Genomic DNA, 17,997 nt, shown 5'->3' on the forward strand with positions numbered 1-17,997 from the left:
GCAGGAATGATACTGACGGTTGGCCTGTATGCTCCTTATGCCCACGGCTCAGAGGTTGCTTGGTTGAGGATAGAAGTGATTTCTCTGTGCCCTTGTGCTTGGATGATCCATGGGACACAACAGTACTGACAGAGGTTGTTTATCCCAAGACTTCTTCATATGCACTCTGGAAGTCTCTCTTCCTCAGAACCGACATCTCTGTACCAGAAGGTAGGAGCCTCAGCTGTATCCATACCAGGACATGAATTCGCCCTGGGCCTCTGGAGCAAGTTTTCCCTTTCCTTCAGATTCCCTGTCAGGGGATTGAAGTTATTTCTTTTTTTGGAGACTTTCAAGCCAGCCTTTAGTCTTGGCTCACTGGAATCCAATCAGAAGTTGCTTGAGTGGCCTGGGAGTTTGAGGCTAATGTATTGTGGGGGACCACACACAACACCCTGAAGGTCTCAAGCAGTTCTCTGTAAGGAGTAACTAATTTGTCTCCCTCCCAGTCCTGGATCTACTCTTGAAGCCAAAGCACACCTTCCATTCAACAGGACATAAGACTCTCCGAGGCAGCAGAGACTGCTGGAATGCCTGTCGCTGAGGCAGAAGGAACCGTGGAAGGTCTGGCAGAGTTTTGGACGTAACGTATCTAGAAAATAAAGGGCACAAGCAAACGGAGGACTGGCGCAGCAAAACCACTGACTGCAAAGGGGGATGGGGAACCCCACTGAAAGCACAAGCCTGTGCTATAAAATAAAAGCTGAAGAAAGGAGTCTGACAGCTAAGCTGCAGGTGGTTGAGAAGGAACTGGAGCAGCAGCATATCTGCCTCACCCCATATACCCTTTGTCTGAGGATGTATAGCATGCAAGCATGGACCCATGAACGCTGATGAAAAATCTGTAATCAAGAGCACATGTCCTTATGGGTTCTCCACATTAGGTGTGCACACAGCCAGTAACTCAAAGAACCTCTCTTACTGGCAGTGAAAGAAGACCAGAATGACAGATTCTCTGTAAAACTGGCCATTTAAAAAAAATAAAAAAAGCCACTGCTGAGAGGTCTAACATAGGAACCTCATACTACTGTACTCTGCCATTTTTCAGACTAGAGCTGCACTTTAAGGGCAGGAATATCAGCTCGTGAGGAGAACTAGGCCATCAGAAGCACATCTATGTTTACAAATGCTTTTACAAGTTGGCTTCTATAAGGGAGCCAGGTGGTGGGGAGCACAACAGCCTACAACCTTCATGTTTCAAAGTTGTAGCTGAGCTTGCACTGTGAAGTCAGCGTACTCATGGCAAGGCAAATAGTCATGACCCCCTGAATACCATGAAGGATGAAGCTTGAAATTAAGTCTGAAGGAGCCCTGCTGAGAAATTTGGCTTCAGGGTCAGACTTCGTTGGTGACTGCAAAGTGTTACAAGACTGCAGAACTTGATTTGTGTGAACTTCCACTAGACAATAACTTGTAGACTGGGTTCTATTTATAATCCTGATTAAGTGATTAGAATGCTGCTTGCATTTTTTCTTATTACACTCTGGTACTGGAAATCAACACCAGAGCTCATGTTACAAAAAGGGTATTCTTTCATTATGTGACATTGAGATATAACTTGGGTTACAAAGTATCTTCAATCATCACACAATATCCTGATCATTTTGTTACAGCAACCTTCCTGCAGTTTCGAAACATATTGCCTTCCTCAAGTAGTGGAAAACTCTTACGGATTTTTTCAGATTTTAGTTCTGAATAAGTATGCCAAACTGATTCAAGCTTTAAAGAAGCGTGTACACACATGGATAACCTGTAATATTTTTTATAAGGCATCTTGAAATTAAAATACTAAGACATTTGCTGTCTGTAATAAGTGAGTACAAGTAGATTACATGTATGAAAATCTTTATTTCAAAATACAAACATGATCCTTTAAACAGATTTACACCGCAAACAAAAATAACTTACATCTTTTTGTACATTTTACATGAAAATCTGTTTAGCAGTAAAGTATTGCTGAAAACGTTCCATACCTAAATTCTCACTTACATTTCAAGGCACTACAACCTTCTGATTTAATTGAGTAACAAACGTCAACTTGTCTAGTAAGCAATCTCTTGCCATAGGTAGGCAGGTGAGAAGACAATTTCAAGCTGCTGTGACACTATTTGTTTGAATATTTATGGAATGTGTCAATAGCTAACCACTGAAAAGGAGGAACAAACACACACTGAATGCCCACAAATTAGTGCACATCACAGATCAAGTAACATTTATACAAGGTTTAAAAAAATTGGTTCCTTCTACATGGAGTAAAATACCCATTTTGGCATCAAGTATGAACACTAAAACAGACTTCGGTATTCGAGAATGGACATCAATGAAAGGACTTGAAGTTTAAAAGGGCAAAGTTAAAGTTGGGGCAAATAAAATGAGGGGGTGGAAAGGAAAGAGGAGAAGCTACCTTGTGCACTAATGTATTCGGCTTGTCCAATGAAACTACTCAAAAATACTGAGCCAAATCAGTCACTCACAGCTACTCTCGTTCTTTTTACCAATGATATGTTACTAGATTTTTGCCATGAGAGCACAAGCACTGCACAAGCAGTCTCTTTATTTCCCATCCTAGCACAGGGACTTCGGTTCACAGGTACAGAATGAAGGTGGTCAGTGCACTATGTATCAACTCTAGAGAGAATTATATAGTCATTTCTTAAAACCAATAGAGTACTTTACAGAAGAACTCAAATATGGTTACTCTTCCATTACGGAATTATGCAACATCTATAAATAAATATTTTAATCTATTTTACAAGCTATAAACTACTGAATAAATACAAAAAAGTTTTGTCATTCCATACAAATGCACTTAATTTTTCTTTAAATGATAACCTAATTAATTTTGTAGCACAAAGAACTAAGTTTACTTTCTGTCAAGACAAATCCACTGAATTTTTATACATGTGTAGCAGACCTGCTGCAGACTGTCCTTTTCCTTCTGCAAGTGTTATCAGAATCACTCAAAGTCCTCTTCATAATCATAGTCATCCAAGTCTACATCAGCCAGATGGGATGGCATTTCAAAGAAAGGTCTTTTCTCCATCTGAAATTTTAGGACATTGGCCTTCTGATGGTCTACAGGATTCAGCTCTGCCTCATAACTAGGAAAGAGACAAGGAATAAAAAGAAGAATTAAAGAAAGGTCCAGAATCACAAGGAAGTGGGCAGGCATTAGTGTACTAGTGATGAACCTTCTTTAAGAGATTTACTTCCCACAAAAGTTAAGTAGCACATAAGTGTAGGTAAACTTAGGTTTGAATATAGCAACGCTCAAGGAAGTTACCATGGCTGTTGTATTGGCTAATTTACTCTCTAGGTCAAACGTTATGAGATTTCGTACCCCTTTTCATAAAATTTACACCAGACATACTAGGAATTGAATCAATTAAAAGGACTCAAGCTCATAAGACAGGTCAGAGCTAGAGACTGCCAAATGCACCACATACATGTACTTGACAAGAAACAAATTCCCTTCTTTAGAAGGGTAGAAATTAGATTTGGAAACATATCAAAATGTGAAGGATAGTGAAGCTACAATGTTATTAAAAGTGCGCCTAATGAGGAAGAAGCCACAGCAACCCAGTGGTAGAAAGCAGGTGATAAGTCAAACTAAGCAGATGCGAGAAAACAAAAGCAACTTTTTTTCATTAATGACAAATAGCTACTTGATAAATGCTAAATGTATCCAGATCAAGAGAATGATTTCCACTGATTTTGGCAGTATCCAGAAAGATCAGTTTCAGCACCGTTGCTTTAACTGGGCATCCCACTCCAAAACTGAGAGAATTCTAAGTAGTTTTCTGAATGACCCCCAGTTTCTAGCACCCAGGAAGCAGTGCATCTCATGACCAGTTTAAAAATACCTCATTTATCATGCCTCAGTCATTTTCTGAGCCAGGGGTATCTTAGGTTCACATTTGTCATCCAAACTACCACTGAATGCCATCATTCTGCACAGATGCTGTCTTCCTACAGAAAGGAGCACTTTGAGTACTTACTGAGAACAGTTGCTCTGTCTGTTGCCTTCCCAACAAGGAACAGCAAGGACAAGCTGGTATACAGAGACACTAAAGAGATTCAATCCCCACTGAAGTTAGTGGGAATCTTTCCATTGCCTTCAATGGGCTTTGAATCACACCCTAAAGTGGCATTACATGGCAAATCACAAGATCATTCTTCCAGCAACTGACAGATCAAAGATTACCCCTCAGCCTATACGGTTTTTATACCAGGAATCCACTTGACAACCCTAAAATAGAATGACATTAATATTACAGCTGGTCAGAAAAAGTTAGGTGTAATCATTTTCCCTCAGAGAATTCATCATCTCAAATGAAATACTGTGAAATTGTATCGATTTCATCAAAATTTCATATAGAAGAGAAAATGAAAAAAGTTTCACACTGCCAGAACATCCCATTTTGACATTTTTTGGGACAAAACATTTCAATTTTTCCTTTCAATAACTACTTTCAATTTTAAATTTTGTATCACATTATAATGTCAAAATTGAAATGAAACATTTCAATCAATCCCAAATTAATTTTTATTTCAGAATTTTATTTATTTATTTATTTATAATAGAATTTATTCCAGAATTTTCTTTCACAAAGAGTTTAGAAATTCTAGGTTTCTACACTGGAATGAAAGAAAATTTCAAAATCTTCCATGAAACAAAATTTCTGTTCTCCACGCAACTCTAATCATTATAAATGTTAGCAGAGATATTTCAAGGGCTAGATGGGATTTAGCCACACAGCTGTGTAAATGTGCCTGTGCTGGAGTGGGAGAGGGTAAAGCTTCTACTTTAAACAAATTAAAAATAGAACACACAAGTCAATTTTCCCTGACAAGTATGTAAAAGCCTTAAAAACTTAAGTGTAATGTCTCAGATCCACTGCTTCTCACTTATATTAATTGGCTTACAGCAAATGGTGCCGAGAAGACAGAATTCCCTGATTAACACCCTTTCACATTATGTCCATCTGGTTACAGAACAGAGACTAGATCTGTGTGTAAAAATACTCATTTTAAATTGTTGCACAACTTTAGTTGGGCATCTGTGAAGGACTGTGCAATTACACAGTCCAGTAAGAAAGCTTTAATAGTACTGTTGCTATTAATTTCTTTGCAGCCTATTCCAGGCTGGGGCTGAAATCCACACTTGCTATTGGACTTACTACTGAACAGTACCTGTCACACAGACACTCTGAATAGGAGTACTGACCCAGATTTTCACAAGTTTTACAGGCACAACTTGGTGGACTGTCTGGTCAGCAGAGCTCAGTCCCTCCAAAGAAGCATCCCTTCTGTAAGTTTTTGCTCACAAAATGTATTTGTCTGCTAGCCAGCGTTCGGGAATGCCAATGTGAAAAAGAAGAGCTGAAAAAAAGATAGATGCCCCCCACCCCCACATTCCTTCCAACCATATACTTTGTTGATCAGATAAAGTACAGAGAGCTCAGTTACCCTTCTCCTTCCCTTTGAATACCAGGTCAGTCAGAATCAGCCATGTGGGAGATACAACTTTCTAAGTGGGATAAGACACAAAACACCTCTGTTTTCAGTGGAACAAGAAGTGGGATCTAGAGAAAGATCAAAATCTGCCATTTTGATTCTAAAATACAAGGTAGAACTCCACTGGCAGAGCCCACAGCATAAAGGTAATTAAAGATGCCCTCCCCTGTTGGATAGGCCATGGCTCCACCTGTCCTCCCTGGAGTGAATTTCCAGTAGGCCAGGTTGTCACAGTACAGTATACCAACCAGAGAATCTGCTCACAGAAAAATCCCAACTTTAATGCTGTTACCATTGTTTGTACTAGCATCGTGTTTCTTCAGTAGACCAGCAGCCGGGGCACACAAGTAGGTGACAGCATGGAAGCTGGCTAGGGAAGACAGAAGCAGAAGTCTCACAGCAAGTGAATTGCGCTACAGGTCAGAAATGGACTTGTGAGAAAGTCTTAAAAGCTGGAAAATTGATTATTACAGCAGCCATTTATATAGAGTGAGCTAAGCAGAGGTGAGATCCCTACTTCAGAATTTTCTCTTGAATTTCTAGAAGAGAATAGAGTTTTGTATATTTATAGGCTTTTCTATGGCTCTCATCACTCTAGTACATGTGCACCTGTCTCAGTGACAATCACTGCCCACACACTCACACTGTAAAGGATCAGTGCAATATGCTGGTGGCAGTGCTTTAAGTGTGGCCCCTTCAGCATTTTGTTTTGAGAGGCAGAACAGCTGGGTGACAGCAGTGCTGAAAGCCAGCAATATAGAAATGCTGATTCTAGTCACTGCCACTATAAAAAAGTAAGAGATGGCACAATTAAGCAACACAACTGCATTAGTTTTTCAATATGTTTCCAAAAACGCATATACATGATCACAAGATCTCACATCCAAGTTGCTTTGTGCATCCCAGATATTAGAAATTTTAGAATGGGGGCAGCTAGATGCCATCATGGTTACTGGGTCCCAGCTATGTCAATTTAAGGTAGAGGTGAGAGAATTAGAGACTGAATTTACTGCTAACATAACATCTGAATGGGTCCACCATGTCTGTCAGGCTCTATCATGAGTCCCTGGCTGTAAAGTTTCAGGTGCCTTCGAAGAGAAGGTAAACAGTGACTGTGAATTCAGAAATAAGGATACCTAGTTAAGGTATATAAAGGCTCAGTCTTAACCTTGATCACTAAAATCAATGTGGCAAAGTCCTGGATATTTATAAACATGTAAGTGGAACTCCACAGCTTGGTGTGTTAAATCAATGGAATGTCCACACTGTGTATGCACAGAATTCAAATATTTAGTACTTTGTTTCATTCTTTGTAATCAGAATAAATTTTCATACATCAGAATATATTCGTCCCCATTTAAGATTCAGTTGATGGATATTGTAAATTAAGAAGCTGTTTGAGTTCTGGGGCACAAAATAATGCATCGGAAAATGTCTTCAGTACGAGACATCTTTTCATATTCAGATAATCCTAAAAAGCAGCCAAACAATCTCAAAATTTTCCCAAAATATTCATTACATGGCTGAGAACAAGCATGAGAAACTTCATCCTAAAGGTTAAATTTTTCACTTATGTGCGCCTGAAAACAAGGGTTTACAATGAAAGTGACTCTTCAGCCATGATTATGGGGTTCCTAACAGACACTATAATTTACAGTCTTCTACACCATTAATTCCTTCTTTTGGAGACTGAAATAGATTCTTCGAAAAAAGTAAACACCCAGAATGTACTCTTTGCATTTATGCCACTGTGCACACATGGCACAGTAAGGAAAGAGGTGGCAAAAACTTTTTTCAGTCATAGATTCATAGATATTTAGGTCAGAAGGGACCATTATGATCATCTAGTCTGACCTCCTGCACAATGCAGGCCACAGAACTTCACCCACCACTCCTAAAAAAGACCTCACACCTATATCTGTGCTATTGAAGTCCTCAAATTGTAGTTTGAAGACCTCAAGGAGCAGAGAATCCTCCAGCAAGTGACCCATGCCCCATGCTACAGAGGAAGGCGAAAAACCTCCAGGGCCTTCCAATCTGCCCTGGAGGAAAATTCCTTCCCGACCCCAAATATGGCGATCAGCTAAACCCTGAGCATATGGGCAAGATTCATCAGCCAGATACTACAGAAAATTCTTTCCCGGGTAACTTGGATCTTACCCCATCTAAAAACCCATCACAGGCCATTGGGCCTATTTACCATGAATATTTAATTACCAAAACCATGTTATCCCATCATACCATCTCCTCCATAAACTTATCGAGTTTAATCTTAAAGCAAGATAGATCTTTTGCCCCCACTACTTCCCTCGGAAGGCTATTCCAAAACTTCACTCCTCTGATGGTTAGAAACCTTCGTCTAATTTCTAATCTAAATTTCCTAGTGGCCAGTTTATATCCATTTGTTCTTGTGTCCACATTGGTACTGAGTTTAAATAATTCCTCTCCCTCTCTGGTATTTATCCCTCTGATATATTTATAGAGAGCAATCATATCTCCCCTCAACCTTCTTTTAGTTAGGCTAAACAAGCCAAGCTCCCTGAGTCTCCTTTCATAAGACAAGTTTTCCATTCCTCGGATCATCCTAGTAGCCCTTCTCTGTACCTGTTCCAGTTTGAATTCATCCTTCTTAAACATGGGAGACCAGAACTGCACACAGTATTCCAGGTGAGGTCTCACCAGTGCCTTATATAACGGTACTAAAACCTCCTTATCCCTACTGGAAATACCTCTCCTGATGCATCCCAAGACGACATTAGCTTTTTTCACAGCCATATCACATTGGCAGCTCATAGTCAACCTATGATCAACCAATACTCCAAGGTCCTTTTCCTCCTCCGTTACTTCTAGTTGATGCGTCCCTAGCTTATAACTAAAATTCTTGTTATTAATCCCTAAATGCATGACCTTACACTTCTCACTATTAAATTTCATCCTATTCCTATTACTCCAGTTTACAAGGTCATCCAGATCCTCCTGTAGGGTATCCCTGTCCTTCTCTAAATTAGCAATACCTCCCAGCTTTGTATCATCTGCAAACTTTATTAGCACACTCCCACTTTTTGTGCCCAGGTCAGTAATAAAAAGATTAAATAAGATTGGTCCCAAAACTGATCCTTGAGGAACTCCACTGGTAACCTCCCTCCAACTTGACAGTTCACCTTTCAGTAGGACCCGTTGTAGTCTCCCCTTTAACCAATTCCCTATCCACCTTTCAATTTTCCTATTGATGCCCATCTTATCCAATTTAACTAATAATTCCCCATGTGGCACAGTATCAAACGCCTTACTATAATCTAAATAAATTAGATCCACTGCGTTTCCTTTATCTAAAAAATCTGTTACTCTCTCAAAGAAGGAAATCAGGTTGGTTTGGCACGATCTACCTTTTGTAAAACCATGTTGTATTTTGTCCCATTTACCATTGACTTCAATGTCCTTAACTACCTTCTCCTTCAAAATTTTTTCCAAGACCTTGCATACTACAGATGTCAAACTAACAGGCCTATAATTACTTGGATCACTTTTTTTCCCTTTCTTAAAAATAGGAACTATGTTAGCAATTCTCCAATCATATGGTACAACCCCTGAATTTACAGATTCATTAAAAATTCTTGCTAATGGGCTTGCAATTTCTTGTGCCAATTCTTTTAATATTCTTGGATGAAGATTATCTGGGCCCCCCGATTTAGCCCCATTAAGCTGTTTGAGTTTCGCTTCTACCTCAGATATGGTGATGTCTACCTCCATATCCTCATTCCCATTTATCATGCTACCATTATCCCTAAGATCCTCTTTAGTCTTATTAAAGACTGAGGCAAAGTATTTGTTTAGATATTGGGCCATGCCTAGATTATCCTTGACCTCCACTCCATCCTCAGTTTTTAGCGGTCCCACTTCTTCTTTCTTTGTTTTCTTCCTATTTATATGACTATAGAACCTTTTACTATTGGTTTTAATTCCCTTTGCAAGGTCCAACTCTACTTGACTTTTAGCCTGTCTCACTTTATCCCTACATATTCTGACCTCAATAAGGTAGCTTTCCTTACTGATCCCTCCCTTCTTCCACTCCCTATATGCTTTCTGCTTTTTCTTAATTACCTCTCTAAGATGCTTGCTCATCCAGCTTGGTCTACAACTCCTGCCTATGAATTTTTTCCCCTTTCTTGGGATGCAGGCTTCCGATAGCTTCTGCAGCTTTAATTTAAAATAATCCCAGGCCTCCTCTACCTTTAAACCCATAAATTCTTCAGTCCAATCCACTTCCCTAACTAATTTCCTTAATTTTTGAAAGTCAGCCCTTTTGAAATCAAAAACCCTAGTTGCAGATTTATTTTTGTTAATCCTTCCATTCAGTTTGAACTGAATTAGCTCATGATCACTTGAGCCAAGATTATCCCCTACAACCATTTCCTCTATGAGATCCTCATTACTCGCCAAGACCAAATCTAAAATGGCATCCCCTCTAGTCGGTTCAGCAACTACTTGTTGAAGGAATCCATCAGCTATCGCATCTAGGAAAATCTGAGCCCTATTATTATTACTAGCACTCATCCTCCAGTCTATATCTGGGAAGTTAAAGTCTCCCATGATCACACAGTTTCCATTAGTATTTACTTTATTAAAAACATTAAAAAGGGCTCTATCCATATCCAAATTAGATCCCGGCGGTCTATAGCACACCCCAAGCACTATCCCAGGGGAGGCTCTAGTAGCTTTCTTCCCCAATTTAATTATTGCCCAGACAGACTCAGTCATATCCATTTCATCGCTTCTTATTTCTTTACATTCTATCTCATTATTGATATACAGTGCTACTCCACCACCTTTACCTTTATTTCGGTCTTTCCTAAACAGCACATACCCTTCAATACCTGTAGCCCAGTCATGACTACTATTCCACCAGGTCTCTGTTATACCTATAATATCTGGTTTCACTTCCTGCACCAGTAACTCTAGTTCCTCCATTTTGTTACCTAGGCTCCTTGCATTAGTGTACAAACATCTTAATTTTTGCTGTTTGGCCTCACTCACATTCTGTACCCTATTAGGCACGGTTATTTTACTACCAGTATAACCTATTAGACTTGTATCTACACTGCCCTTCCTCCTACCTACAGCTGTATCCACTCTTACTTCATTTTCTTTCCACTCTATGCTAAATTCTGGCGTGGAGATTACCTGGACATCTCCCAACCATCTCCCCCAAATTCCTAGTTTAAAGCTCTCTTAATCAGTTGTGCCAGCCTCCATCCTAGAAGTCTATTTCCTTCCCTACTCAGATGAAGTCCATCCCGAGAGAACTGTCCTCTATCCATGAATGCCTCCCAATGGCCATACATCCCAAAGCCCTCCTTATAGCACCACTGCCTAAGCCATCTATTGATAGTCATAATCTTGTCACACCTTTGTTGCCCTTCTCTAGGAACAGGCAGAATCCCACTAAAGATCACCTGAGCCTCAATTTCCTTAAGCGTCCTCCCCAGCCTAACATAGTCTCCCTTAATACTTTCCAGTGAGAATCTAGCCGTATCATTTGTTCCCACATGAAGGATAATTAGGGGATTCTTTCCTGCTCCCTTTAGAATCCTTTTTAACCTCAGGTCTACATCCCGTATCTTAGCACCTGGAAGACAGCACACCCTCCTATTTTCTGGATCAGCTCTGGTTACAGGCCTATCTATTCTTCTCAATAAAGAGTCCCCAATCACATAGACCTGCCTTTTCCTAGTGACGGTGCTATTCTCCAGTCTATCCCCTGTTCCCTCTGGCTGCAAGTTTTTTCCATTCCCATTCTCCCTTGTAATCCTTTTTAACCCATCCTGTATCCTCCTGGGGCTCATATTTGGTGTAATCTCCATTAACTCTTCCCCTTTTCCTATAGGACTAACCGCTCTTCTCTTCTTCCTTGCCCTGTCACCTTCAGTGACTACCTGCTGAGCCCCTTCTTCATTTTCCAACTCTGCAAACCTATTCTGAAGCTCTATTTCTCCTTCACTAGCCCGTCTTTTCCTCTGCCTAGTTCTTTTAGTCACATGCTTCCACTGACCACTTTCCTCACCCAGTCTCCCCTCAGAATTCCCTAGTCCTGCTTCCATCTGCAAGTCTGAGCTTTTCCCTTCAGATACCTCATGTCTTTGCTCCATAATCTGCTCAAACCCCTTCCTAAACTCTACCAGACTTTCCACCTGCATCTCCAAACCTCTGATCTTTTCCTCCATCAGCTCTATCAGACGGCATTTCATGCAGACAAAACTCTTACCAGGTGCCCCCTCCAGGATCATGTACATACCACAGCTTCCACATCCAGTCATCTTCATTGTGTCATCTGCTACATGGGTCACTCCCACTGCCACCTCTGAATCTGTCATAGCCTTCCCACCTAAATCCTGTTAATCTGGGAAACACAAACCACACCAAAACACCACCACCCACAGCAAAACCAAACCCCACACAAGCACCACAAGACAAACTCCCCTTTCAAACTCCCCTGTTTACAGCTCTGTTTGCTAGCTCCTGTGCTGCTGCAGCTGTCTGTGCTGCTGCCTGACTGGCTGCTACCTTTATAGGACCCCTAGTCAGTGAAGCCCCGCCCCCTAATCAGGGCTCAGCTTCTCTCCCAGCACAAAGCCCCTACAAGCCTCTACACATACAAATACTACCAATACAAAGCCAAACAAACACAAATACCTTCTCCTCCAACAGAACTCCCACTCAAACTCCCCTGTTTACAGCTCTGTTTGCTAGCTCCTGTGCTGCTGCAGCTGTCATAAGGGGTGGCAGCCCATAGACACTGTCCTATACTGCAAAGTTAACCAATTTCTATTCCATGCTAGAAGATATCTGCACTTTGGACGAGAGTAAATAAGATGTTCATCCTGCAGTACCATTCTATTATTCCTGGTTTAAGACCCCCATATACTCAAAAGGGTATTTAAACAAACACTCCTCAAGTTGCCCATATGCCAGCATTTATGCAGTACTTTGGTTATTTCTTAATTACTAAGGAGCCCAGCCCACACACCCACCATATCAGAAGCTTCAGACAGATTTATTTAAAGTTTTATAGGTAAAATATTTTTGTCTAGGTCCTTTATTTTTTCCTCTCACTTTCCAAACACCATTCAAATTAATAGGAATTCTCAATCTAAAAAAGAAAGGTTAAAATCTGTACTGGAATGCCCTGTTTCTAGATAGGACTGTACTGAATCCTCTGATATAACCACTGATATTCCCAAAGGATTAATTGGAACAAACTTTATGCTGAATTTAAAAACAAATTTGGATTTTCAGAGAGTTGCATACATGAAGAAAGGCCAACATTACCACTTACAAAAGTAAACGAGAGATCAGGAGGCTAATCAGTTCCTTTATATACTGCAGTAACTTAAAGCCATATGCCAATTTCGTCATCTATTGTAAGAAAAGCTCTATTTTAAAATCAGTTTACTCATCACTATTTATAATCTTGCATTTCTCTTGGCCTCAACAAAGTCAAATGAAGTCTGCTTCATTTTCAGGTTCTTACACTACAGAGAAAAGGTTTATTTAACTGTTTCTTTGGAATATTAAAATTGTAAAAACATTTTTACTGGTCTTTGGTTTTATAAAACCTTGTTTTAACAGCATTTAAACTGTGAGCCAACTCTAAATTGACTACAAAACAACTTGTCTTGTCCTACTCCTTAAACACTAATATTTGTTTGCTTTGAGTCTTCTAGTAACTCACTTGCCAACTTCAACCTATTACTGTACACATGGATTTTAGTAGCTGTCCTAGTTTGGCTGCATTAGAGATATATTCATTTGGCACTTCCAAGCCAATGGTCTCTAAATTGATAATGTAGGATCTAGGCAGAAAAGCCCAATAAAAGAAGATCAGTAAGTTATAAATATTGGTAGTTTCAATCGGGGGACCTGTTTAAATCAACATAAGAATGGCCATACCAGCTCAGACCAATGGTCCACCTACCCCAGTATCCTATCTTCCAACAGTGGCCAAGGGCAGATGCTTCACAGGGAATGAACAGAACAGGGCAATTATCAAGTGATCCCCTATCGTCCAGTCCCAGCATCTGGCATTCAGAGGCTCAGGGAAGTCCAGACCATGTGCTTTAAATGATGACTTAAATCTAGGTTTCCTGCTTTCTGATTTAAGTCATCAATTTTAATTGTATTTTGCATTTATATATTAGTTATTTTCTTAAGGAAAGACATTCTCTTTGGTTGGTAACCATTAAAATACACTGATTTGCAACTAAATATAGCCTTTGCATTAAATTTGGTGCTTCTTTTTGCTAACCAGGAGGATACACTATAGTTAAACACATTTAATTAAGAAATTATAGAGGTTACTTTTTTTTACTAGATTAAAAAACTTGTGAATTTTGTCAAGCTCTATTTGGATGGAAATTCAAATTCAATTAAAAATGCATAAAACAGCATTTTAAAAAACTAGAACTACCTTAAATGTGCTGGACACAAGGAAAAAGGTATATGAAAACATTTTGCATTTAAAATGGAGTTATTAGACAAAGGAAGAATTATCTGTAGTTACTGAACTGATTTGTTTCTGGTCACCCTGTCCCTCAAGATTTTACAACTAGAAGATCTCATATTTTCATACCAAATTTGTATTTATAGATTGGAAGAGAAAAAAAACTTTTTTGTTTTTACAACTCCCAACTGGCTTCTTAACTTTGAATATGCTAGTCACTGACTTGAACTAGTTGAATAAATTGAAAAAAAAAAATTCTCTGCACACTTGCTGGATTAGCACTTCAACAAACTCTGGTTCCAGCGGCTCCGCTAGTGATTTCAACTAGTTCAGTGGTTTGACTTTCTTTGAAGCTTGGCGGCAAATGCGTACTGCTTAATACTACTTTTTGTATTTAATGTAAATGATTTTAATAGTTATTTGTAACACGTTTAGGCCTTAACATATTATCAATTTCAAAAAATTTTAAACAGGTTTATTTAAAAAAAATAAACTTGTATTACATTTAAATAAAGAAATCCAGTATCTATTTTTTCTAAAAGGTTGTATAAAAGGAAGAGTATTTTATCCATGCTGGCTCCGATCAGGTAACAAAAATGCACTGCCTCACTTGAAAGATTAAAGTAAATTAGGAAGCCAGTACAGTAGATTCTGCTTAATAGCAACCTGAATATTAATAACTTCCAGTTAATAGCAACGTCCTAGTGATTTCAGTGTTAATGGGATTCAGGTATTGGCAATGCATGCTGCTTGTTCTTTGGAAGAAAGGCCCCAACTGCAGGCAGTTTTGCAAGGCTGCAGCCAGGGAAGAAGTTTTGGGCTATGCCTTCCCTAGATGCAGTCTTGCAGTTCTGCCTGCGGCTGGTGCCCACAAACTTGGGGCCATACGCAGGAGGTATGGGCTACAGGCTGGGAAGGGAGGCTGTGGGCATGGTACCTCTCCCTGCACCTTCCCTAGTGGGGCTGCACACGGAATACAGTGCTGGGACATGCTGAGCCCTAACCCCCAGAAAGCAAATGGAGAGGTACTGTGCATCTCTCTGTGGGCCCCTACCACCTCTGCTACCTATAGAAAGCCCCTGCATCCAGGAAGCAGCCCCCTTCCCCATAGGCAGGTTTGCAGTCAGGAAAGGCACATCCTAGTGCTTCCTTCCCTGGCTGTAGTCTCAAAAACTTGCCTTTCACTTATTGGCAACTGCCCGATAATGACAATTTTTTGCTGGCACCTGAGGCCGGTTGCTAATCAGACGAATCTACTGTAACTTTAAAAACACCCACCTCAATGATTAAAGGGTCAGAAAATTAAATCTTAAGGCAATGAGTGGTGCAAGTTATATAGCAAGAAAACACTGAGAAGCAAGACTGTGTAGAAACATGGTAAATTATGCCTACAGAAATATTTAGCAAACTTCGTAGGGAAACATCAGTTAAACCATACTCTAATACCCTCTCAACTGGGGATGTTGATGCTTAGGAGGAGAGAAGTTAGAAATTAAGAACATTAATTAAACTCAACTCTGGATCTTATGCAAGGATGTGATATTTAGAAACATGCAGCCCTGCACCAGTGGGAACCTCTGGGCCTTCTCAAAACAAGCATCCTTACCTTAACATTTCCTTACCCTAGCGTGGGGCAAGGCTAGTAGTCAGAGAAATCAGAATCCCTAAAATTGTTACAGAAGGAATGTCAGTGTTCTGCTGATGCAGGGTTTTTTTTCTGGTAAAAACAGAAGAACATAAAACCACTAATAGCTGAATCTGAAGGAACATCTGATTACTTTACTGTGGCGGCATGTTATAGATGCTAGATTTACAAGTATGAAACTAAGAAATATAACCAGTTTCAGTTTATCTCCATGGTGTTGGGATTTATTTTTCCTTCCATTTTCCAATAGGTATTTACACATACAGTGTTTGCACTGACTCCTAAAAGCACACATTCAGGATACCAGTAACATTTAAGCAATAGTGCTCTTTCAGCCTGGGAATTTGCAAAAGGCTCATTACTTAGGCCTGGACACATCTTTTTAAGAGGCCTCTTGGACTCAAGCTACTAGACCCTCTTGCGCAAACAAGCTCTAGAACAGAGGCTTGCAGTCTTTCTGGTCCTTTTTAGAGAAGATTTTGCAGGTGCCATAGCATTTAACTGAATGAGGCATAAAGGCACTTTTCATGCCCATCTGATGTGGGAAACCCAGGAACATCAACATCCTTTATTTTTCCAGACAGATCTTACATCTTGTTGAGGCCGACGGCAACTTTAAAAAAGGCAAAAATTTAAGTAGTGGTCTAAAGCTACAACAGCAAACACAGAACCTTAGTCCTAAATACTTACTATATAAAAGTATTTAGACTATTAAAAACTACATTTGAAAGACTAGCATGGAGTAAGGTAGATGTTGGATTTTGTGATTGCTCTAGCAGTTGGATAGCGAGTAGCTGAGGCATGATTAGATGGGTGGGGTATTTATTAGAGAAGGAAGAAAAATAGAGTTGTGTACTAGTTTAAAGTTGTTTCTATCTTACAGGGTTCAAAGTGGACCTTTTTTGTTTTTTTGAAGTTTTTTATTTGCACATTTTGTTTATTGAAAACCAGATTTTTCTGTAAATGAAAAGTTTTGATGTTTAAATAAATTTTGTGAAACTGCTTTTTTAAAAGTTGATCTTGATTTGGAAAAAGGACCTTTTTTGACAAAATCTTTGTAAAACCAACTAGTTTTAGCACTTATACCTCTGTCATTGGAATGTACTGCTTTAGATGCATGAGGATGCCCTCCTGGGCCCCTCAATACCCTCTAATTTACTGCTCAAAAAGGGTTCCTTGGCCACATAGCTAGGTATGGAACTCCTACAGTGGGACTCTGTTGAAGCAAGGTCATGATGGACATCAAAGGTGTTTAATACGCAGTACTCTAATTAATTTAGCTAACTCGTACTATTAACATTCCCCACATCGTTCTTACCCATCATTCCACTGGTCAGTAGCTGCCTCTTCAGCTACCAGGATATCATACTCTTCAGCAGCATATTTCTCCCAGTCAGAAATCTCTTGGCTTTCATTTTCACCATCCTGAACAGAATCAGTTTTAACATTTTATTTATGCATTAAATTTATGCATAATGCATGGTATTACATTTTGTATGTTTGTGTTTAACCAGACAAAGTTTACTTACCCTCAACATAGAAAATTGATCCTTCTGCTCATGGTCAAGGTATTTTTCAATGTTGAAAAAGGTATCAAAGAACACATTTGCTAACTTACACTTCTTTAAGTCATGGAGAGTAATTTTCTCTGGAAAAAGATTAAGAGATAAGTAGTAAAATATTAAAAAATAAAAACTGATTGAGCTGTGATTCAGCCCTTCTTTGAAAGTGCAAATGTGTTGAAAATTTAAAAGGAAAAAGTCACCATTTTGCTCAAGAACTAAAAATCTGTAAGATTAAACTGAAACAGTGCTGATAAAGTTACAACTTTCAGTAGCCATTTTGATGGAGACTGATTGATATGCTGTGGGTGCCTTATATAAAGAAATTATAACAGGTCCCAATCTGCCTTAATACTAGTTTAATGATAAACTTGAATATTTAAAGCTTCAAGTCAACATTTGATCACTGAAGCACAGGTGTCTGCTTGTGTGGGGTCACGTGCAGGATTGAAGCCTATGTTTAGGGTGGTTAACTCCTTAGTTAAGGTGACATTCTCTAAACCCTTATGGGTTTGAAGGGCTCCTGCTATTTCAGAACCAGCTGGAAGCAACTTCTCAGCTGGTTTTGTGCTCTCGCTGCTGTCTTATTTATTTTCCCCACATGTACAAAAGCACAGTTCCTTTCCGGAGGCAAGTCTTCCTGGATGTGAGCGTAGCTTCTTCTGGGATCCATCTGCCCCCAGGATTTTCCCCTGGTCCCTCACCTATTTCTCCACAACAGCCTCTCCTACTATTCT

At 39.5% G+C, this 17,997-nt stretch overlaps 1 protein-coding gene across 7 annotated transcripts in view; it reads right to left on the bottom strand.

Annotated features, from left to right (window-relative positions):
- Positions 1 to 1,907: 1,907 nt before the first annotated feature.
- PPP2R3B (protein phosphatase 2 regulatory subunit B''beta) overlaps positions 1,908 to 17,997 on the bottom strand; it is a 95,650-nt gene continuing 79,560 nt past the window's right edge. For 6 of the 7 annotated variants that reach the window (XM_073353807.2, XM_073353827.1, XM_073353835.1 and 3 more), the window contains 3 exons: positions 17,228 to 17,346; positions 17,017 to 17,123; positions 1,908 to 3,140 (listed from right to left, as the gene is read on the bottom strand). In XM_073353807.2, coding sequence (XP_073209908.1) covers positions 2,996 to 3,140; positions 17,017 to 17,123; positions 17,228 to 17,346 — 371 coding nt within the window. In that variant the 3' untranslated portion in view covers positions 1,908 to 2,995. Of the gene's footprint in view, positions 3,141 to 17,012; positions 17,124 to 17,227; positions 17,347 to 17,997 lie in introns of those variants that run through there. The other variant, XM_073353846.1, reaches the window with a different exon arrangement.

Source organism: Lepidochelys kempii, chromosome 1, assembly GCF_965140285.1.
Source record: "Lepidochelys kempii isolate rLepKem1 chromosome 1, rLepKem1.hap1, whole genome shotgun sequence".
Lineage (NCBI taxonomy): Eukaryota > Metazoa > Chordata > Testudines > Cheloniidae > Lepidochelys > Lepidochelys kempii.